The 24,436-nt window shown below is 34.1% G+C and overlaps 1 protein-coding gene across 5 annotated transcripts; it reads right to left on the bottom strand.

The window, feature by feature from the left end:
* Positions 1-2,813: 2,813 nt before the first annotated feature.
* On the bottom strand, positions 2,814-24,223 carry LOC109540661 (NACHT and WD repeat domain-containing protein 2). 5 transcript variants are annotated; one of them, XM_019909103.2, is made up of 24 exons: positions 23,998-24,223; positions 23,869-23,899; positions 22,240-22,477; positions 18,592-18,791; positions 18,346-18,531; positions 17,655-17,822; positions 17,452-17,602; positions 17,187-17,394; positions 16,974-17,129; positions 16,574-16,869; positions 14,922-15,156; positions 14,681-14,858; positions 12,164-12,357; positions 11,882-12,113; positions 11,633-11,820; positions 10,195-10,268; positions 8,818-9,187; positions 7,627-7,754; positions 7,223-7,470; positions 6,838-6,910; positions 6,648-6,784; positions 5,835-6,035; positions 5,633-5,767; positions 2,814-4,760 (listed from the first exon to the last, which is right to left on the bottom strand). In XM_019909103.2, the coding sequence occupies exons 3-24, from the start codon at positions 22,311-22,313 to the stop codon at positions 4,549-4,551; spliced, it is 4,044 nt and encodes a 1,347-aa protein (XP_019764662.2). In that variant the 5' UTR covers positions 22,314-22,477; positions 23,869-23,899; positions 23,998-24,223; the 3' UTR covers positions 2,814-4,548. The 5 variants fall into 5 exon arrangements, with proteins under 5 accessions (XP_019764662.2, XP_048523392.1, XP_019764664.2 ...); XM_048667435.1 differs by lacking the exon at positions 23,869-23,899 and having other exon boundaries at positions 22,240-22,473; XM_019909105.2 differs by lacking the exon at positions 23,869-23,899.
* Positions 24,224-24,436: the final 213 nt, after the last annotated feature.

Genomic DNA, 24,436 nt, shown 5'->3' on the forward strand with positions numbered 1-24,436 from the left:
CAAAATGAGCAAGAACGCTCATTTGTACGTCATTCTAGAGAGAAATAAATGGCCTTTTTAGCAAGTGAACCATCGATAAGGAAATGTTGGCAGTTCTCTCAAAAAACGCTTGAATTCAAGAAGTTTTAGATTTGCCTGTTACATCTTACCTGTTAATTTCTGAGTGTAATCCACATTTATTTTCAACTTTTTGTGGATTCTCATTGTGTATTCGTGTAGTGTGTGCTTGTCGTGTTAGAAAAGTTGCTACCTTATTAATGTTTCTCTCTGAGTTACGCCCTAATTTAAACGGTTTTTGTATTCACAAGAGCACCGATCGATTTTTCTAATTAATTTTTTTTTACACTCAGTTTTTCAACATATTCACTAACAAGGTATTTACGTTGCCGAAGATCAGGTATTTTCAAGTCCCGTCAAGGTTTTGGTTGAAAAGTTTTCCGGGCTGATAAGCCGTCGATCATGGTAACACTCAAAATTGCCATTCGTGCCTTTCTCTGATCACTGTTTTTTTAGCTAGTGCTACTTCTGTATTTATACTATCTTGTATCCATAAAATGGTGGTGGGGGTAGAGTCTATCCCCACCATATTTTCCCAGACACAAGATATTATAAGTACAGCAGCAGCAGCAGCACCAGTGGCCACCAAAATAATTAAAACTTCTATTTACTTTTTACAATATATTTCATATTCTGTTTGTTGCGCTATCTCATTAATATTTTACACGACATTCACAACATAAAAAGTTCAGAATTAGGTAGTACCTATATTATTTTTAAACCGTCTAACAACAAATTATACATATTGATCCTCATACCAGATGGGATTTAGTGCAGTTTTGGACATATTTAATTATACTAAGCTAAAATATTTAACTTCTACGGCTGTATGCATCAACCACAAGGTTCCGTCAGAGAACGAAGTCTGTTGTTTGTTTAGGAGTTTTAAATCAAATGAGGTACTTTGATGTGAACATACATATGTATAAGGAAATTTTACAATGTGCTTAAGAAGTATGCGCTTATTCTAAGGAGATTTACAATAGTCGAATTACCAATAATATGTCTGGTCCAAAAATACCTTCACGGTGGATAATGTAAAGTGTGTTTTGGAATCCCAAAAAAGTAATCTTTGATCGATGGCTCTTGCGTAAAAGCAGTTGCTTAAGGAAACAAAGGCTTTCTAAGTGAGCTACTGACTGTATAATTTAAGACAAATTGGCAATACAAAGAAATGCATCTTAAGTTCCAAGTGCTAATAATAGTTAAGAATAAAAAACTGATTTTTCTGTGGCTCTTGAAACTAAAAATCCATTTCATGGCTTACATTCGCAACATTATCCGTGGCTTCGCGGTAGGTAAGTACGGTAATCATAATCTACTCCTAGCTAGTCGTTTTGCAATATAATACAAGAATAAACAGTGTAAAGTCACCCTGTAAGAATTCGCACGAGGAAGGAAATTTTAGGGTGAATTTATCAAAATATCGGATACATTGTTGCCAGCACAAAGACATCGCTATATTTTGAATCTACTCTCAACTAAATGTCGCTAGTTTAAGAAATGTGTTCTATACAAGACGATAATTATAAAAGAAAACAACTAACATTACTTAGTTAAGAGATTTCAATGGTACCTATATTAAAGCTATTTAGGGTTCAAATGCCTACTTGACCTGCGGTTGCCCACTGATTAATCTTCTGCTGATGGTTCGCTGAGGAAAGTTTCATATCGGGCGTTAAAAGATGTGACTATCCACCTAAACATTTTATCTCCATACCGGACTATTAGACAAATGAAATAAATGTGACATTGAGAAATTTCAGTCCTTTTCATTAGAGTCAAAGTGAAAATGAAAAAATGAAGTTTAATTTCCAAATACTGGAAAATTGAACTCGCCTAAATAACCTTTTAATACTTATTATTATTGAAGTAAACGTCTCTTCTCCAATGGTCTATGTTTTCAAACATGTTTGATTCCCTTCAATTTGGTTGGTCGATCGAGTTACTCGTCTAAGTATTATTGTTGCTGGACCGTTTAAGGAGTCTTTTGTATGCATATTTGACGTTTTCTGTTACATCAGACAGAGATCGACAGCGATGTTGGCAATAAACCAACATCAATATTGTTCACAAAACTAAACTTAGAATATCACGAGACCTTAACACATAAATGTGTCGTTATCAGATGAAACATGGGTATACAGGCCGATGCGCGAATAATTGTACAAAAATTTAAGCGAATTTTCTGTCAATCGGATGATTATTTTACTACACGAATATCGAGTCGTCTGTATGTCATATTGTTGCATCGATTGTTTGTTTAATGCATGGGCAAGAGTGTGCGCGAACAGCGTCAAAGTTTTGAAAAATCTTGCAGATTTTAGTTTTTTGCAGAACATTGCTGATTATCGGAAAGAGGAAGTTTATTTTGCGGTTTTGTGAGTTTTTTCGGGCCGTTAGTGTGATTGAAGCAATCAACATCGATTTTTTCAAGCTMAATTTTTTGACGTTTGCTGACATCCACTTGAAGTGGCTATTTTGACATGTAGGGATTAGTCATCAAGTACTGRCGGTTTTTAGGTTAMCTATCCCGTGTTATATGCATATKTTTACTAATCTGAAAAGTGTTACAGCTTATTACTYGWTAATTGTAGAAAATTGAACATGATATTGTYACTGATTTTGCGATAGAATGACCTAGAAATACGCTTAAAATKTATRGTAYATGTTASGTCKTTATCCAACACCCYGTATCTATAGGTGAATTTTCTAATAGTTSTAYMTGCTTCCAGTCTATTTGAWTTTAKATTGAATTAGACTCACAARAGCTCASARTTTTGCCTAACGCTTAAATTTAGCACACTTACTAATCCTTCATTAAAGCTTSAGTAAAATATTAAAATATTTGAATTAAATTTAGGKCAGTTTTCAAATGTTTGCCAAGTRATARTTYTGAAAATAAAATATTTTGGATATACCGATGCAAATAKCTKATTTATATAGTTTCAACTTCAATTTTCAATTTTTGATTTTTGATTTTTCAATTTTTGATAGTTTCAACATGATTTGACTATCACACGTAAACTTCGCTGAAGCTTCATCACTGAATAATTCTATTTAGACGATTATCAATATTGTTTTGTTTGTGATTTTAGTAAAGTTATTCGGAGGTGAAAATGATTAGCTTAAATTACAGCAACTTTGTGGTTTTCTTATTTAACTCAATATCATCCAGAAAACTTGATAAAAACGATTGTCAATATGTGTTGTTGATAAGTTCAGCTTAGTGAACAGACACAAAAATCATCATTAATGATGAGCTCAAAATTAAGAAAATGAAAAAATGTATATTCTAAAAGTGAAAATTTAGCGGCGTACCAAATTTTGCAAATGCATTTGATACATTGTCTAACCGTTATAAATATAATCCTTATTACTGTTTATATTTTGAAAATTGCGTTTAATAAATAAATCACCGGCCAGCAGAATTATTTTCAAAAATATACCTTTTCATCTTTATACAGCACATTTCACATAGAACCCTACGGGCTTCATCAGACATGGGTGGAATGTCGTTGCGTGTCCTTATGGATTATTTATTATTTTATTAGTTCATAATAAACGGCGAAAGCGACGTTATTGGAAGTTCGTCAATATGGTGCTTAATAAAGCGATCTTTCATGTATCCAACAGCGGCATGATTCCTAGCAGGTAGATCTGAGTTAATTATAATTTTTTTTCGAAAAAGGCTATCGACTAAATCGGTCTTCCTGCCCTTGCATTATAATTTGGAGAAAACCGTGTAAAAACTAACATTTTTTATTGATAAATATTTGTCAAAAGCATGAGTTTTTTATTATCTAACTTTTACATAGTAGATATTGCCTGATTCGGAGCTCGAAGGCTTTTAGCTGATGAAAGTACATGTTGACTAAACGTGAATTGAAAATTTCCAACTTGGCACCATTTCTTTATTCTTCTTGGCCTCGATTTTTCGATATACTCTTGTTGATGATTGAGAAAAATTTTGGGGGTAGTTAGAAGTTATATTGTTGATATTTCCGATTTGAGCTTGTCGAGAATTTTTCGAATGCTGATTGTAGGAATGCACATTATTTTTCAACTTGATGTAGGTAGGTACTAATCTATATCTAAATTTAATTTAGAAAAAACGGCGTATTTTGCGGTCGAATTATCAGCAATGCATGTCAGATCAACCCGAAAACGTTGATAAGTAACTCAAATAATTGAGATTAGAGTCCCAAACACTACTAAACCTAATAAAAATTGATAGTTTTACAATTATATGGTATTTAAAATGTCAAACAAATCTTGTCTTCTGCTTATCTCGGTTTCCATATGGAATGCACTGCATAGAAATATTTCAAAAATCCAACGTGCTTATGAGACAGTCTTTAGAGCAATTCGCAGTTTAACCATAAAGGGGATTTTCGTACAGCCACATCGGACCCTTACAAATGTAATTACTGTATTATGGCTCTAAGTCTTTCGAGGGGAAAATATAATTGTAATTATCGGCTATTTTCTTTACACTTCGTCAGTCAGCTGCCAACTTTTGCCGTTGTTCTCCTCATCGCCGTACGTTTCTGCCAATAGACACTCTTCAACGCCAGGTCCGCGCAACTGTAGAGTGAAAATCGTTTGGTATCCTTGTAGGGTCAGAATTACGTGTTGACCGTTCTTTGTTACTTCGCAAGCGCTGATTTTTCTTTTGGGGGTGTAAACAGCTAACAGTGTGCCTGGAATGAGAAAAAAAGTCATAATATCAATATAAACAATATTTTTGCCAATGAATATTCTTGGTTTTTTATTTTGTTAAAATTTTTTATTTTTATCTCAATTTCATACCCCTATTTTGATCCCGAACAAAAGAAAAACAAGTTGTGGGCTTGGATAGTGAACATTGAATTCAATCTTGAAACTGTCTTTATATTTTGTATTTAATCATGATTTTAAGAAGTAATACTAGGTTTCGTTACTATCTTCAACACAAGCTACCAAATATGTATAGAACCTATTATTATAGCAAAAGCGAAAAAGAAGAATTTTCTTTGCTGGATGACGCATCGTCTGTTCTCAATTTATTACGATTATTAATATTTAAATGTAACGATTCTTGAAACTGACTTTTATTGATCATTTTCTGGAAACTTTATCTAAGAAGGGCACTAAACAGGAGATATATTTTCTTCTTCCTTTGGATTTGTTGTCGAAACTTTTATAAAGTTTCTCAGTCAATTTCTGTATACATAAATGCAGATAAAAATATGAAAAGTCAACTATAGTCAGTAGACATTTTTGGATTGCCGTTCTTATGAGAAATGTGATAAAACCATTCGGAAATCCAGATAACGGTTTCCTTCGAAATTAGTAAAAAAATTAAGCAAACATAATATGAATATTAGGATTTACTCTTTGAAACTAAACCTGCCTAATTAGACTAAAAAATGCTCAAGACAAATAATGTAATGAATAACCTCCAGAAGTATTTTTAGGAATCAGAAATAAAGTTTATTAGTGTTTTAGGTATTTTGTGCCATTTGATTTTTCGATTCGGCAAACTGTTTAAAACCCTTTTTGAAAATGATCAGCTACTCATAATTGAATTTACCTTTATTGAGGTCCCATAATCTAATTGATCGATCTCGGCTTTCAGCATCTGTAGAAAGACAAATTGTTCCCGTGGGGTCTAATTTTAAGCTGGAAACTGGCGCTGTATGACCACTCAACGAAAATCTACAATTTCCTGCAAAAAAAATGTTATTTATTATTTACAATTAAAAATAATAAATAATTTTGAAAAACATCCGTACCAGTTATCAAGTCCCATACTAGAATTCTAGCGTCCTCCAGACCAGATATCACACAACCTCCTTGAGAACTGATCTCCAATGAAACGGTGTTACAGGATGGCTTCCATTTTTTAAACAGAGTCCCACTTTGCAGGTCGTAAACGACGATAAAGTTCGGACTTTCATCTTCGATTTCGTGACAAACGCAACAAACGTAACTACCTGGAAAATAAAAAATATTTTAAAATAAATAATTTAGTAAAATTCCCCTTGGAAAACAGAAAACAAAATACTTTCAGAAAAGTAGTTGATGATAGAAAATTATTTAGTTATTTTATTTTAGGAAAAATTAAGCTATCTAACGCTGAATTAACTTTTTATTCTCAAGCGACTGTTAACATTCACAAGCGACTAAAAACATTTCTTTTAACGCATTAGCACAGAAAAGGTATTTTTTCATTATTGTAAAATTTGCCAAAACAAAAATATTTTCATAATAAGAATTGAAAAAAAGTTGATCTTGATCTTGACAAATAAGCTAAGAATCGTATTTCTCATGTTGAACAAGTAAATCTAAATCACAAAAATTGCGAACTGCAGGGGCCGGCAAAACTGGCTTGAACAGAAAACTATTTCAAACAAATATTTGCTTTATTTCCTATACAAAAATCGATTATTAATCTCACAGTAAAGAAAAAGCCGAATTTTAGTTTATGCCATTTTCTGTATTGATGGAACTGCAACCCAACGTAACTCACACATAGTCAGCTGAATTGATTGGAAAGCGCAATTATAATATTTAATTTAAAGTTTTTGCATAGTAAATAGAATTACCTTCATAAGTGATAGCACTCAGCGATGTTATGAAATCATGGTGTGGTATTCTGAGATCATAAAGTAGCTTTTTCGATTTCAAATTCCATACTAACAGCGGAAAAGGCTTCTGTGTTTCATCGCCGCATACCAAAATTCTGAAACGCATTTTCTTACCAGAATTAAGCATCTTTTTCTACGTTCAACTTACCTTCCATCGCCCGAAACCAGCAGGGAATTGAGAAATCGGTCTTCACCAGCTTTGAAAGTCGTAACACAGTCACCTATTGACACGATAATTTAAAATAACATTTTAATAAATATGTTTAAAGTATACCTATTTCTGCGTGTTGTGTTGATAAAATTTTTGTATAATATTTCCGAGTTTTCATTATTATTGCCTTTTTGTACATATATTTGCGATTTTCAATATTTAAAACCCACGTTTATGCTTAGTAGGATGCTTCCTATTAATTATAAAAATTCCCGATAAACAGTAGACTAAATTGGTCATTGTTATTTTAAATTAAAACATCCCCCAAAGAGCGTTTTTTCTAAACTCATTTGTGACTTTTGCTTGTGTAATGTTTTTTTACCTGATTCTAAATTCAATAAATTTATATACATCCTATTTCTATGGAGAGCCACTAAGTGGTTCCTATCGTGGAGTCCGTAAAAAGGCATCTTTTGGTTCATGACTCCTTTGAGTTTCGTAACGAAGCTTCCCGTGTTTAAATTGTATATTCTCAGCTCTCTGCTACACAGCACTATACATTTGTATTCATCTATTGGTATAAGATTGGTTGGGTGCGGAATGCCATTCAGAGTTCTTATTGGTTTACAGCTAGAAATAAACCAATTTAAATGATAAAACATTGTTAAGAATACGTTTTTAATTATCGGTACATAACCGGTAAATGTATGACACACATTTTATTATTTTATTTATATTTGTAAATWACTTCTACTGAGTAGCTTTATTGAAGTTAATTTTACTTACTCTAAAATGTCCCAGACACATATTCTCTCATCCTTTGTTGATATTGTTACGATATATYTAATAGAATTCGGAATTCTCACTAGCAGATCAAAGTTGGTTGGATACTGAACTTCTTTAGCATCTGTTGCCTGCAAAAAAATATTARSATTCAAATCAAACYTGTTAGYGAGGTGATTTYTGAGCTTTTCCATTGAAAATGGTGTTATTGTTTTTTCGCAACTTTTTTAATTAAATTAAATCAAACTTGTTGGGTTTAATCATATCAGGTTAGTATTTTTCTTAGAAAGTGAATTTGGCAAATATWCTTAAATAAAAGCTMAAAAATRTGAACYATGTTRATTTGCYTTTATATTTATAATAACGTTTAGGTTGAAGATTTATTARGCAATKTACAAAGCAWTAACTGAGCTGAGTCCTAACTGAGTACACTATTATTGAAYTAWTATAAAATCTGAATGAAATATTCAAAACACTAAWAAGTTAMCWCTATTTATACACAAATATAYAAACAAAACCACATCAAATTAACAATTATTTACATWCATAAATTTCAATMTTTAACAATGAAATTGTTTTAGAAGAAAAAAWTTWGRAGAATSAGTRTAAACAAWATTARTTTATTYGACAGTTTATGTATGACGTGAAACATAAATTTTACGCTGTTTTTACAYTACACATACTKAAAGTATAGCAATTGAGATGGATTCTACTMAAAACGTATTTTKTTGTACTACCCAAATAATCGAACTCGAAATATGATTTAACTAGTTTGAAAAATGCACATTTGCCTAAAACCTGCATAWAAGMGGCAGTMTTTTTWCTTATTWGTRTTATTAAATATGTTTTTACAGTTAAAAAAGAAMRGYTGAAAAAAATAATTTTAAGTTTTTACGATTTTGTACAATTTYCCAGTCATKTTGCCCTTGTATTTCAACAGGCAATAATTTATCGGCAAAATTATCAGACACATATTGAAATAATCGAGTWTAAGTACCACAAAAAAACTAGATTCAWTTGAATTCAAAATCGAAACCGGAAGAAAATAATCAAGGAAACTTAAAACAGCTCAGCTGCTTGAAAATTGAAATTGTCACACCGCAAATAATCCAAAAATATTTCCTATGCCAAAAAAATTGTTTCTCACAGTTGTTTTAAACGTCTTTGACTTTCAATAATTTCGGCCATATTTACCTCCTTTGTGACTTCTTCTATTTTCAAGGGGATCAGCGTCAACACCGGAGGATTCTTGCACAACTCAAACAATTCGTCCTCACTTTCTCCTCGTTCCTTACTTTTCAAAAAATTGTATAGATGAGCATAAAACTGTCTCCCATCGTAGTTCAGGACGCTGGCATTATTTTCCAGATACTCTTTCAAGGTTTTAACAAAAGGGTTTGTTACCACACTTAACATGTTGATGTCCTCGAGTATTTGGAAGACACTGGAGCCATAAAGTTTGTCGTAGATCCACGTTACGTCAGACAAATAGGTCGACGATTCTAAGTTTTGCTTCAGGTAGTGGTAGTGGTAGGGAAGTTCGTCTAATTTCCGTCTGTTGTAACTGTAAAATGTAACGTTACTGTACTTAGGCAGTTGTCCGCATTTCGAAGTTAAACGGAACAAAACTTCTTCAAAAACTCATCCTTCATTCCAAATACTCCTTTTGCAAGGAGTAATGACTATGGATTTTGTTGACTAGTAATAATTCCTTAGTTTACCCAAACAAAAATAATCATGCGCTACTTACCTTTTATCTTTCCCTTTACAGCCAGAGACTATTAACACATTCGCTTACCTTTTATGATCGCACATACCCAACTTTGAGCTGTTTACAGCAAACTGTTTGACTTTTGCATAACACCCAATACAAAACTAAAACTTGAAGATCACTCTGTAAAGGGTCGTCGAAAATGTATCCAACATTACTAAAGCGACGTGCCTTAAGGCACAATTGTTTTTTGCTTTTAGCCTTCTTTAGTCGAACACTAGTTTATTATGTACTTTAGTTGTTGGATCTAACATTTTCAACTACCGATGAAAATGGAAACAAAAATAAAATAAAACCGTAAATGAAAGCTTTATTAAATCATATTTACATGCAAGAAAATCATAAAACTATAGTATGTACAAAATTTTAATACTCTTAAGAGTAAATGCATGTAGGTACAAACGATTCTCTATTTATTTCATAAATGATTCTATTGTATCTGTACTGATTTTTATACAAAGTAGACTATCAAATATTTTTTTGCTCTCGTCAAATTTGTTCTTATGATTCTAATTTTTGGATGATTTCAAACTGATCTGTTGAAGGAAAATTCTTGTCTAAACGATATTTTGTGAATTTAACTCAGACTATTTCTCCAGTTAGTTCCTTAGCGCTTGATCGCGAAAATTCTCAGGTTTATGCAGATTTTTCGCATTGATTTATTACCCTGATAATTGTGATAAACCGATTAAATTTTCATTGAAAAAGTCGCAATCATTCTACCGTGCATTATCTCTTAATTGTGTTACTACAAATAAACAAATGGTGAAAAGTTTAAAAGTGCATCAATCCTGGCATACCATTTTCCTAGATTGTTCTCTTGTGTCACTATGCGGGCTTGGAGGTCTGAGGGCTTGTCTTGGCACCATTTTCCCTGAAAAAGGAAGTTTGTAAAAAGCTAAGAGCTATTTAAAGTGATAAATAGTTATTAAATTGAGAATAAAAATGATTAAATTCTCAGTTAAAAACTCAGTTAGGTATTGAACGGGGGGAGAATTAAAACACCACAGCAAATAAAGTTTTTGTGCCTGCAAATTGTGCAGAAATACTGATTTGAAAAATAGAAAACGGGAAAACGGTGTGATGAAAAACTTGACAAAAAAACTATTTTTGCGAGGAATATAAAGCATAATCCAAATATAATAAATAATAAAATCAAACGCACACTCATTCCTATTTATAAAAAATATCTTTTTGTAAAAAAAAGTTTTCCAAAATTAAGACACAAGTGTGACGACGCTGCCCAAAATCAAATTATTATTTAAAATGATATTAGTTATTATTGAAAAGCCATTGAAGATGAACTAATGAGTAATATAATGGAAAGTAGGGCACATTCCATTTCATAAAACATGAGTTTTATAAATAATAAACACTTGGACATAAAGACCTTCAATGTGGGAGCAAAAAAATCAATAAAGACGCACGAACAATGTTAAAGGCGCATTGGAAATTCTCAGAAAAAGCCAATCCAACAAACACAACTGAAAATCGATACGATATATTTTAAATATTCTATTACAGAGTCAACCATTCCTTCGACCTTAAACCACAAAGCTTGCAACTAAAAAGAAAACACGAAAATCTAAAACTTCTTGAAATCAAGACTTTTTTGAGAAAACTGCCAACATTTCCCCATCCATGGTTCACTTTCTAAAAAGGCCATTTATTTATCTCTAGAATGATGTAAAAATGAGCGTTCGTGTTCGTTTGGCTTCCGAGAAATGAACAAAAACGGGACGGAAAATTTAAAATTTTGGCATAATCTTCCAAGTAAGTGTCTGATCTTAAAATTTCGATTTTTGGGTCAAAACGAATATCCACTGAACCTAATTTTCAATTCTCTGTCCAACGATGCCACAACCAATCATGTGGCTCAAATGGGGCTTGAGAAACTTCTCAAAAAGCAGCGTCATGTTTGAGTCGAGTTTGCAAGACTTTTTTGAGAAAGCGGCCAACATTTGATTGGCTTGGTTCACTTTTTGCTTCCGACAAATAAGCAAATGAAGCAGCGATAAAGATCAATAAATTGTTCCAAGACTGCAAAATGTTTTCAAAATTGCAAAGCAGGACGTTTATTTAAAAACGTTATTTTGGGCTGCTCTATGTAAAAAATATCTTGAATGAAATTAGGTATTTCCAATTTCGCTGGCGATGAACGCACTATACAAGTTTCAAAAACAAAAAAAAATAATTCATATGGAATATAGACATTTTTGAATTTCAATCCTTACTTACATTATAGTAGTCAAATAGGGTTTGATGAGCCCAATCCTTAAATTTGCTGTACCGCGAATGCACTGCTTTCTTCAGCATATCGTCTTTCCATTGAACGCCTAGAACACCTCCAGTCAGAGACCAATTAAGGAATGGTGCCAAGTGTTTGACGAGTCTCGGCCAGGCTAAGCAAGCTGGTGCCCAGGGTACTAAAAATTGAATAAATATGTTAGCTTGAGAATCAAACTCTCGAGGTACATTCTTCGGTACCATAAGTTGTGCGACTGTGAAAATTCTCATCAAAAGCCAAAAGGTCCAACATTTCCGAGTCAGTTACTCCATGCTTACTGCAACTGATCAGGGCCAACGCATGTTGAACTTGAGCAGCTCCAATTATACTCTCCAACTCCTCCAGCATGAAGTGGAGTTGATCTGGCAACTTCCCCTTCGGTTTAATCTCCAGCTCTTTGTCCACCCACCAAGAGGTTTGCCAGGCCAAAACCTAATTCATATTCCACTCATCGAGGTAAGGTAAAATTCCATATAGCTTACCTTGGAATACAAAGGAACCGTGCACAGTTGAACAGATTTCAGCACACAATCTTGGATTTTCGAATTGATGCTATGATTGTATTGGATGGCGCTGGACATTAGAATGTTCTGCGCTTCAGCTTGGCCCAATAAGGGCATACTGATGTAGCACTTTTCAGTCAGGTGAGATTTTAGATCGCTGTGCATTTGCGTTCCTAAAAATCACCAAATATGTTACTTGATATAATCGTCATCAGGATAATATGATCATAATTAAGTTTTTCTATTTTTTTCTACACCTAAATCGCTTTTCGGGAGTTGTTATAATGTTCACTTCTTTCTAAAATATTAATTGATAAACCGTTTCTAGTGATAACTATGGGACTGCAAAATTAATTTTCAAATCGGCTTCATAAAACGAAAAGTTTTCCGTGTTTAGTTCTGGTGAGCATGGTGGCCACCATGCAACATTTCATGTTTTCGTGGTTTTTTTTGAGTTGCAAAGTCCACTTGAACATGACGTTGCTTTTTTCGAAGTTTCTCAAGAACCATTCGATCCACAGAATTCGTTTTGGCATCGTTGGATAGAGAATTGAAAAGTCGATTCAGTCGTAACAACGTGAGTGAGGAAATTCGAGTAGTTTTGACCCAGAAAGCAAAATTTGAATATCACACACATAGGAGCAAGATTATCCCAAAATTAAATGTTTTTCGTCCCATTTTTGCTCATATCTCGGAGGCAAAATGAGCAAGAACGCTCATTTGTACATTATTCTAGAGAGAAGTAAATGGTTTTTTTAGAAAGTAAACCATCGATAAGGAAATGCTGGCAGTTTTCTCAAAAAATGCTTGAATTCAAGAAGTTTTAGGTTTGCGTGGTTTTTTTTTAGTTGCAAAATCCACTTGAACATTACGCTGCTTTTTTCGAGGTTTCTCAAGAACCATTTCAGCCACAGAATTCGTTTTGGCATCGTTGGATCGAAAACTGAAAACTCGATTCAGTGGTAACAAGGTGAGTGAGAAAATTCGAGTAGTTTTGACCCAGAAGGCGTAATTTGAATATCACACACATAGGTGCAAGATTATGCCAAAATTCAATGTTTTCCGTCCCATTTTTGCTCATATCTCGGACGCAAAATGAGCAAGGACGCTCATTTGTACATCATTCTAGAGAGAAGTAAATGACCTTTTTAGAAAGTAAATCATCTATAAGGAAATGCTGGCAGTTTTCTCAAAAAATGTTTGAATTCAAGAAGTTTTAGATTTGCGTGGTTTTTTTTTTGAGTTGCAAAATTCACTTGAACATGACACTGCTTTTTTCGAAGTTTCTCAGGAACCACTCGAGCCACAAAATTCGTTTTAGCACCGTTGGATAGAGAATTGAAAACTCGATTCAGTCGTATCATGAGTGAGAAAATTCGGGTAGTTTTGACCCAGAAAGCGAAATTTGAATATCACACACTTAGGTGCAAGATTATGCCAAAATTCCATGTTTTCCGTCCCATTTTTGCTCATTTCTCGGAGGCAAATGACCCCCATGACCCCCCTGGATCCGCCCTTGCTTTGTCTCCATGTTTCTTATCTGCAACTTAGAAAAGAAGATGTACAATCCATAGAAGGTCATAGTGTAGTTCAACTCTTCTTTGTTCTATTAGTTCAATTCTAAGCTTTGTTCTTTAATTTTTTGTTGGATGCCAGTGTGCCAACTTTTCCTAGATCTTCGTCGTTGTTTTCGGAAGATCTGGTTTGGAATTTTTATATTTGACATTCTTTGTTTGTGTCTGATCCGATATTAATTTCGTCTCCTTGATATCGTCCACTATAGTTCGTCCTATTCCCATGATTTGTCTGGTGCTTTCATCGGTAACTCTTTGCATTATTGACTTATCAGGCGTTATTTTTCAGAAGTTGATCGTTCTTGCATTTAGTTCTAGCATTGGAGAAGTTTTGGCACCCGCCTTTTATGGTCAATTCATCTAAAAAATTATGTCTTAGAAGAGAGTCGTGGGTAGAAGTTCTTGGACTTTTTGAACGCGAAACCTATAAAGCTTTTTTTATGCGACTGAAGCTTAAATCTGATTTTTCTTCAATTCTGTCTTAATGTTGAGTGTGCGCTTATCCAGTTCTGGTGTCTTTAACACGGCACTCAATGCCATTTTATAATACTTCTAGATTTTATGAAATATTTGAAAAATCTTTGGTAGGAATAACAGGTGTTATTTCAATCAATTAAAATATGTTATTTATATTTCGAACAAGAGTATTTTCAGTTTCTCAATGTTTAATTCAAAGTTTACCATTTCGCTCATCGTCATCTTCTTCAGGTTGCTCAGTTTTTCAGACCATTATTATCACCCTGTGTATAAAATGTGTTAAATAGAGTTTTAAATGCCACATTATTTTGCAAATACCTCAAAAAAACTATAATTTTAATACATGGCGACTAAATCAAGATGAAAATGTACCCAAAAAACCTGTGGCCAATTTCCATCGACGTTTATTTTCGAACACCCTGTAAAATCAAGTGTAAAAACTCACCTTCAGCTACCGACACAATCAATTTAACATTATCAGGCAGCTTTGTGGGTATCCATTCCGTTATCGTAGAACTGTACTCTCTGACTTGATCAAGCCCATCTAAAATTATGACCAAAGGCCGCTGAAGACTGTTGGCTGTTAGTATATTTGGCAGAACCCTCTTGTATTCGTCCATGCTCTGTTTGACAAAGTTTGCGGATTTAACTCAGACATATACATTAGATAAGCGAAAAAAACTCACGTGAGCGCAGAAACTTTGATGTCCATAAACCAGTATGGAACATTGGTTCATAATTGAGCTGAGAAGTTGCTCTAATGTGTTGCTTTGTGCACTGATTCCAATGCATCTCAGAACCAGGAATGATTCGGGTAGTTTAGTCGGACAGTGCACGGCTATTCTGGATAAGAGGGTAGTTTTACCACAACCGCTGGGTCCCACTATTATTACAGGGTGAGTTCGGTCACTTGTAATGTAACTGAAACCACAAATGAAAATATGTCTTTGGGTCCTTGAATTGTATTATTTACTATACAAGTAAAGAGCGATATATCAGTGTGCAGATAAGAGGCCAATATATGAGACTCGAATGTTACAAAAATAATAGCAGTTTTAGAATACTTTTAGTATTTAATGTGTTTAGAGTGAATCAAAACCTCTTTTTTTCTCTCTACTCGGTATTTCTCAAGATATTTGTTGAACTTTTCTTTAAATAAGTCTTTATTAAGGCTCATAGCTTTCAAAATTTATTTTTTACATAACCGTTTGATTTCGTTTTTTTGCGCTCTCTATACAGTTTGTTTTTCGATTAACTGTCGCAAATATTTTTGCTTTCTATCGCATTTCGCAAACAAGCATTCACTATCTTAAGCAGGATTTATAAAGTATTTCGCTTTTCGATTCGAATTTCTAACTAACTGATTGTTATTCCTTTGGAAACGTTTCAAATATTTTTATAACATTGGTACTTTTAAATAATTTCAAATAAGTAGAAGAATTATAATTCCGCTTAAAAACTACGTTTTAAAACAAAACAACAGCTGAATTTAGGAAGAAAGACCTTTAAGATGTACCGGGCGCCAAAATAAGTTGATGATGATCTGATAAGCTGTTGATCACTTTAAACGAAAGAGGCAAAATGTTTGCAGAAATCTGTTTTTCAATAATTAAGATCGGTAGAAACGTATTTAGAGCCTCTATCCACTGGATGGGTTCCAGTGGACGGAGTTTTATTTTTGTCGCGGAAAATGTGCAAACAAAAACAGTTTTTTTGCAACAAAAGTCGCGAATTTTATTTTTTAAACTTTAGAACAAAAGGAAGTATTGTGTTGCTCTTTGAATATGTTTGATCGAAATTAAGCTCATCAATATTTAATCGAACTGTTCTTGGCAATTTGCTTGCTTATTTTATTCAAGTGCAACACATTCAAACAATGTCCACATTTCTCCAAGAAAAGTTGAGCCATTTTTTCATTATTTTGCTTTGAAAGGCTGCAGCATTTGCAAAATAATTTTCGTAATTTGATACATTGTTCCGGTTTATCAAGGTTTACATAAAATTTAAAAGAATTTTTGGAAATATCCCGTAAGAATATAAATGATTACAGAGCAAGTATCTATAATTTTCCAGGTTAAATAAACCTTATTTATTATCAATTTTTGCAAATTTGGAAACGGACAGCAAATAAAATGTATTTGACGGCAAAAAAATACCGATTTGTGTTTTTATGCATAATAATTTAAAATCTGTTAATGAGCGTATAATATTTTACTTAGCCATGAGTGTCAAAATGTGCACTATGTTCACAGAGGTTTTCATTTTGAATAATAATTTTTTGATGGTTTTGCTGTTATTCTCTCATGTTTTCTAGCTTTGTCTGTTGCTGGTTACTTACGAGTGAATTTCCTCAATAGTTCTTTCCCTGTTCATACTACATTGAGACGCTTTTTGGCAGAAATAAGTCTGCTGATTTAGTTCCTCAAACAAACTCGCCTCGATACCGTAGCTGGGCCGAATCATGCATTTGCTTGTGTGTTCTTCAATAATGGAATCAATAGTGTTGTGCAGCTGTTTTTCCAGATGAGTAGTTACTGTCGAAATGTAGTCTTGGTGTTCGGGAATGTCCAGGTTGAGACCGTTTTCTGAGTATTTCACTTGTATTCGAACAATATGCTTTTCTGTGAGTTGATCCTAGAATCATGGAAAAAACTTTACAGTTACCTTAAATCTCACCAAAGTCTCCATTACTCCATTCAATCCCTTATCAAGCAACGGCCTGATATATTTACACTTACTCTGAGATCCTTCTGGAGCGCGTTAAGTCTTCGAATAGCTTCCTCTTCTCCCGGACTGGGGTTTTCGGGCGTCTTGGGAGTCGGGGTGTACACCCGATTCATCCAAATGCAGCGTTTTGCCATCTCCTGACTCATAAAGACCGTATTGTGCACTTCCTGAAACCACCTCACATCTGTTAGAAGCTGATGGATTTCCATGCTGGAAATACTAACTTGCTCAACAACCGTCGTTAAATAGGAGTCCCTCAATTCGACGGAAAACACTTTGATAAGCACAGCCAACATTTTGTCAACTTCGTGGGCCCATTCCTCGAAAGCTTTCTCTCGATCTTCTAGGGAGCTTTCGTTGAAGCCTGGAATGTGGCATCCGATTGGTCGCAGTCTGTAGCAGGGTGGTTGAGCGTCGCTGTCTAACATATACCTAAAAAACCAATTAGTAACTACCAACAGTCTCTTCTTTAAGATAATTCACACTTGCCATTTCCTTAGTAATCCTTGCGCCGTTTGGTTATTAGCACTTTCAAGAGTCATCTTAAAATCGGAGCTCTCAATCGTGATGGGTAAAAGTTGAGTTCCCAGGGAATTATTGAGGAACAAGACCGGGATTACATACGCCACTTCGATTTGCCCTAAAAAATCGCCCCGCTCAGTAAACGGTGCAAACGGGATTTTAGGTCTTACTGGTCAATTCTCCAATGCAGAGCTCAGGAAATTCGTGATCCTGCTGCTTTTCCAGAAGGGTTTTCCAATGCAAATCTACAATGTGCAGTTCGTAGCCCCTTGATCTGCAATATTGGCGTAATGTGGGGTAGACCATGTTGTGTAGAGCCCCTTTTTCTACTGTACAATCTAAATTTCAAATAACACACATAAACGATTGCTTCCAGTGTTACGCGTTAAATAAATATGTTATCGGGTTTTTACCAAAGAGTCTCGCGTGAAATTCATCTAATAGACGGTCCAAACCCAAACTAATAAAATTTAAAATTGTACACTTGTTTCCACCATACATTTATTCCTATTCCTTGACTATTTTGGCTCCAGTGAAACAAAAACAAAAATGAAGCCAAAGTATTATTGAAATGGGGCACTAAACGTTTTTTACATACTTTTATGTCCTATAAGATAAAATATTAATAGACATTTGGTCTATTAATATTTTAAAATTGAAATAATTGTAAAATTTGTAAAATAAAATACGTTCACACTTACTAAACAGTTCAACAGATCAGTTGGAAGATTTGATCAAATAGCCGAGATAATTTATCACTCCAAAGCGAGCTTTGTGTGTTGTTTTTGTGCAAAATCGTGTCAAGCAGCCTTTTGATTTATCGATTTTGAACTGATTGATCGTATTTAATTTGTTGATTACCTTGTGAATCGGCTGCACATACATAAATCACTATTTTCCTGCTTCTTAACGATGTTTTGGCGTGCGCTATTCTTCCCATTATAAGATGCTGGAGGTTTTCTGTTAGGCTGGACACCTCTTTGGGAACGTCTTCAGTCAGCTTCTCAAAACCTTTGGGACTTAGAGGCGAAGATATTGACATTGAATCTGTGAAGTAGTTCAAGTTTTCATCTTTGTAGCATTATTTCCTTTTGAGGAATTTTTAACCTGAAGTTCCTTTTATAAGTTTGGCCAAGCTGGGGTTCTTCAGATCAGTGGGCGGATAGCGTCCACTGGACATGGGCAGTGTGGGTTGTTGTCCCGCTGTATTTGGCTCCAAAATGACTCCACTATGTGGGCCGATATGGTTGAGAAGGGATTGTTGCTTTTCCGAATGAACCGATGTGCGAACTTGGTAACTAGCCGATCTGAAGAAATCAAGAATCATTCAAACTCAATGATGAATCATTTTCAAGTTTTTTTTAAGATCTTAGAAAACGTTTTATAAAAATTAAGGATTTTTCAAAACGAAATAGCGTTACCCACAAGCCGCCAGAAGCTTTTATACAGGTTTGTTGCTGTTATTAGTACAGTTACAGGCCAAATCTCAGTCGATGATTTTCAAGAGTAAAATATTGAATAAATCAGCACCTCTAGAGTGTTGAAAGTCTCAGCTAGAAATTGTTAATAAAGATGTAAACTAAGATGTAAAGAGAAATGTGATATAAAAAATATTCCAGTTGTTTTTTCGGCTTTAGCCGAAAAAGCATTGTGTGTGTGGGAAAAATCAGCTACAAATTTAAGTTTAAATACAAATTTTGGTAGTTGAATAATACGAAGAAATGAAAACTTTCCAATTTAAATAATTTTTGTTCAAGCATTTTATGGAAAATATGCATATTAAACAGATGTTTTTTGTGTTTCTCACTATTTGCATTAAGATATAAACTGAAAAAGTCCAGTGATTTAAATCATATGTCAAGCCAGTCTGCTAATTTAAATAAACGAATTACTAGTTTTTATCGGCAAATGTTAGCTTCAGTGCATTTTTTAATTTTGCGTTAGCTTTTGTACCATATTTTAGTTATACTCTAATATCTGGTTTTATTTAAATAACAAGCCTTCTCATAACATTTTTAGATGTTTGGCTTTGGATATTTAGGTCGAAAGATCGAGTTTTTCAAACATCGTTTTTTTGCTTGTAGGTCTCTTTATAACACTTCTTTCAGACATGCATGAATTTCCTTTTCATATTTTTTTTCTGTGATAATTGTTAAAAAGTGTTTCTTCATTTCCAATAGATCGAAAAAAAACAGTTACCTTTTTGAACGTTTCGTCCCGGTGAAAGGAAAAACTAAAACTAAAAATTCTGTTATGATGAGCACTGTTTGTCTGGGTGTGTGGCATGTTCAAAAATGTCTAAACTTGGTGTAAAAAACAAATACTATATATTTAGTTAAACATAATTTAGACCACATATAGAAAATAAGCTGAGGAAGCAAAAACAAGCCTTTCAAAAGGTATTAAACTAAGACTAACAGCAAAGGTATTTAAAAATTAAATTTCTAACGGCTTTAACCATTAGGCATGAGCTGAAAACCAGGATACGAATTGAGCACAGTGTATAATTTAAAAAATCTTCAATTCCTAATCTTGTTCGTTTGAAAAACGTTAGCGTTTCTCTTTATTTGGCCTCGGCCTAATTCCGTCAAGGCCGTTCCAGACCCAGCCTCCTGCAAAATTAGGTCACAACTTCCCGGATCGTCCCGTGACGTCATGGGTGCGCTCAATGACGTCAAAACTAGCGAGTATATTACATTTGAAGCGCTTTATTGACCGAAACGGTTTTTATTCATTTAGCGCGTCTTTCCAATTAAATTAGTGCGGGTTGTTTCAGTTCAGACAAGCCTTCCAATTGCATCGCAATCATAGAACTCTCACTTCTCACGATAATATTGATGAAAATTAACTGTTGAAATCAGGGATTTTAATTGGCGCAGTCACCCGGATAATCAATTCATCGTAAATGGAATTGCGCGGGGATTCTCTGGCAAGATGAAATGCTTTATAATCAAGTGCTCGAACCCACATTGTCCTATTTTACAACAGGAACTGATTTGAGGACAGGATTGTATTAAATGGGCGCGGTTAAGGACGCTAAATCCCCGGCAACAGTGGTTTAGAGGCTCCTAAATGAATAGTTTGGATCAACAACTGCAATGATCAACAATTAAAAAGACCCATTTTTAACTTAAAATGTTTGCTGGGAAACTAAAAATCACCCTTATTTACTTGCACAACACATTATTTACACGCAAATCTAAAACTTCTCAAAATCAATCATCAACATTTTGTCATCGTCAGTTCATTTTCTAAAAGGGCCATTTAGTTCTGTCTCGAATGATGAAAAGATGAGCGTCCTTGCTCATTTTGCTTCCCAGAAATGAGCAAAAACGGGACGAAAAACATGAAATTTTGGCTTGATCTTTGCACCTAAGTGTCTGATATTCAAATTTCGCTTTCTGGATCAAAACTACTCGAATTTCCTCACTCGTGTTGTTATGACTAAATCGAGTTTTCAATTCTCTATCCAACGATTGAAAACAAGTTCTGTGCCTCGACTGGGGCTTCAGAAACTTCGAAAAAAGCAGCGTCATGTTTGAGTCGATTTTGCAACACAAAAAACACGCAAATCGAAAACGTCTTGAAATCAAGACTTTTTTGAGAAAACTGCCAACATTTTGTTATCGTCGGTTCATTTTCTGAAAGGGCCATTTAGTTCTCCCTCGAATGATGAAAAGATAAGCGTTCTTGCTCACTTTGCTTCCGAGAAATGAGCAAAAAACGGGACGGAAAACATAAAATTTTGTCATACTCTTGCACCTAAATGTCTGATATTAAAATTTCGCTTTCTGGATCAAAACTACTCGAATTTCCTCACTCGTGTTGTTATGAATAAATCAAGTTTTTAATTCTCTATCCAACGATGCCAAAACCAATTCTGTGGCTCGAATGGGGCTTGAGAAACTTCGAAAAAAGCAGCATCATTTTTGTGTCCATTTTGCAATGCAAAAAACAAGCAAATCTAAAGTTTTTTGAAATCCAGACTTTATTGAGAAAACTGCCAAAATTTTGTTATCGTCGGTTCATTTTCTAAAAGGGCCATTTAGTTCTCTCTCGAATGATAAAAAGATGAGCGTCCTTGCTCATGTTACTTCCGAGAAATGGGCAAAAACAGGGCGGAAAACATGAAATTTTGGCATAATCTTGCACCTCACTCGACCATATTGTAATTTCATAGACAACAGAAGACTAAATTTCTACTACACGACCCCCCCTTGGTTTGAAAGCCTGGATCCGCCCCTGCTTGCATCTTCAGACAGGTGTTTTTGCTTGATAGTTCAATATTGTCCAGTGTAAGCTCAGGAAGAAATTCTTTTTCACGACGGTCTAAAAGACCGGCACTCATGATGATAAACCGACAAACTTAGAAAAAATTGTTCCATTTTTATTTCCAGTGTTAATGCAGTAACTTGACAAGCAATTTATCTGGAAAACGTTGATGTTCTTGTTATATCAGGTGCAACCGAGCTTCCCCAGCGGTCATATGGATTGTTGCAAACATTTTACACCATTTGCCTGATTTAATTTATGATTAATTTTTCCCGAAACCGTGGCTGTACTTAACACAAAGTGAAATTTGCGAGCTTTACTGAACATTGAAGAATTTTGTTCTTTCTACTGTTTCCATGGTTTGCATCATTCTCTAAAGTATTAGAATGATTCTAACATTTGCCATAAAAATCTGAACTGAATTATTCGATAAAAGGGAGGAAGTAAACAGCTTATACTTAGGATGCAATTAATTCTACTTACTCTTCAGACTTTTGCGACATGTTGTCCTTATCTTTGTCTTTGTGGCCCTGCCCACTACTGCACGAATTTCCCATGATGGAGAATGTTCACTCAAATTCACCTCAAATCGCGTTCATTCTATTGATCACCTCACTAAAGCGGCCACTGATAGCGATTCTTCATTTTGAATCTAACATCACTAGTCTTATTACCGAAAACCGTTTTACACCCTTACACATTTCCGTTTTTCTAGTGCTGACTTTGCAATAAGATTTATTATTGTTATTAGTTATTTGTCTGATTTAATTTATGAAAATTTTTTTGAAAATTTCTCGATTTTTATAGTCATCTCAATTGCTTTCTTCCTCGCGCATCACGTGAAACTGAAGAAATTACTAGTCTTCTTCTAGAATGAATCTAGTAAAATTCAAATGGTTGTTGAAAGTAGGTATTGCTTTTTCGATTTTGGAATGTGTCTGCATTATATGAAATGTGGAATATTTAAATTTTACGCAAACCACTTTAATGCTAAGAGATAAAATTACTGCCAATGGACAAGATATTTTCATTGAAAATTGGCAACAATTTGCTTCGCTACTTTGCTGACAATAATTAAGCATCTGGACAATTATCTCCTAATAATTTCCAAAGCGTAATTATTAACGAAAACATTGAATATTTCATGCAAGTCTTATAGTCCCATGGCACCTTAGAACAACTTCCATTTAATCTATTTCAACATTAACTCAATTATTGAAAAACCGTGAGGAAAAGAATTATTTTAAAAGAACGAATTAATATTTTTAACGTCTTCTAAAGAACCGAAAAGCTTAAATTGTCTTGATACAATGAACTCCTTCCGAGTCATTTTTGTGTTTTTAAACTTGTATTTAATATTACCTATCAAGTGGTACTTAAACAATTAAATTTTGACCGTGATTGTACAAAAAACAGTTTAAATAAAAATTTGATTGTGGAAACATGAGATTTACTAGCAACTACTCGATAATTTCATCTTCTTTACTAACTTTAAAAAAGTGTATTTAATATCTAGGTATCTATCCATATATCTTGTTTGAGAATCTTGGTAGTACAGAAAACATTTACTTCAGCGAGAGTTTTAGATATTCATTGATTTTCTCACAAATATTAGTACTTATCCAAATATAATAGACCTTCTTCATTTAAATTATACAAATAGTTATTTAAATTATATAAATGCTCATGATAATTTTGTGCAATCCTTGAAGGAAAAGAAATCAAACATTTCTGGGCCCACTTAAGATTTATTGCAAATTGACCCAAATAATTTTTAGAATTCAAATTTTGCAAAAAATTTGCTGCAAAATTATCAGAATAATGCATAATAATAAACATCACGTTAAAATAACCATCTACTCTGTGGAAATAAGCAAAAACGAAATTTGATCGGGTATTTTGACTCGAGTTTTAATAACCCGCCAATTTCAAACCTCCTTATGTAATTATAGTTTTTTAATCACTCTGTATACTATTGAGTATTATTTAAAAAAAAACAGTTTTATCTGATAAATGTAACTGAACCGGTGACAAATGCTTGTTTATGAGTAGCAAGCCAATTTTTTCGCGTACACGGAACAGTTACATGTAGATAAAAAAAATAGCTTTTACAAATCTTATTGCAAAATCGCCTAAATAGGACCTAAGGAAAGAATTATAGGGGAATTACTTAATTCGGCGACAAACAACATAAACAGCTTCGCAACATCACGGGTTACTCATGCAACTTTGCACCCTCACCGGGTCTCCTACAGGTTAAATATTCCAGTTTCACTCGAACCCCTTGTAGAGCGGTCACTTAACACAATTGCGAAAGAATTTCCTTGAAATTTTTCAACGATTTCGGCTCCAAATCAGCTTAGTTTTCCGCGGACGAGCGAACGAAAATAAATATTTTCCACCGGACTGTCGTCGGATCGGGTTGGCATGGCGCTGTGACGTCAGTGCGCGTCGCGACGCTCTTGCAACTCTCGTCGGCTCGGGATCGATCAGGAAATAAAAAAGGGGCGAATACCGGAGACGCTGCTACCAACCTTTACCGAGGGACTTTTTTACTTAGATGTTCAATCGGAATTTTTCAATCAAGTTCAAAATTGTCCCATCTTGATCCAGTTTGAAAGATGTGATCAGGTAGAGGTTTACACACATATCAACTTTTTCGAACACCGTTTTTTGCATT

The sequence above is a fragment of the Dendroctonus ponderosae genome, unplaced genomic scaffold, assembly GCF_020466585.1.
Source record: "Dendroctonus ponderosae isolate FM_Combo_2020 unplaced genomic scaffold, Dpon_F_20191213v2 Dpon_F_20191213_6, whole genome shotgun sequence".
In the NCBI taxonomy this organism is placed as follows: Eukaryota; Metazoa; Arthropoda; class Insecta; order Coleoptera; family Curculionidae; genus Dendroctonus; species Dendroctonus ponderosae.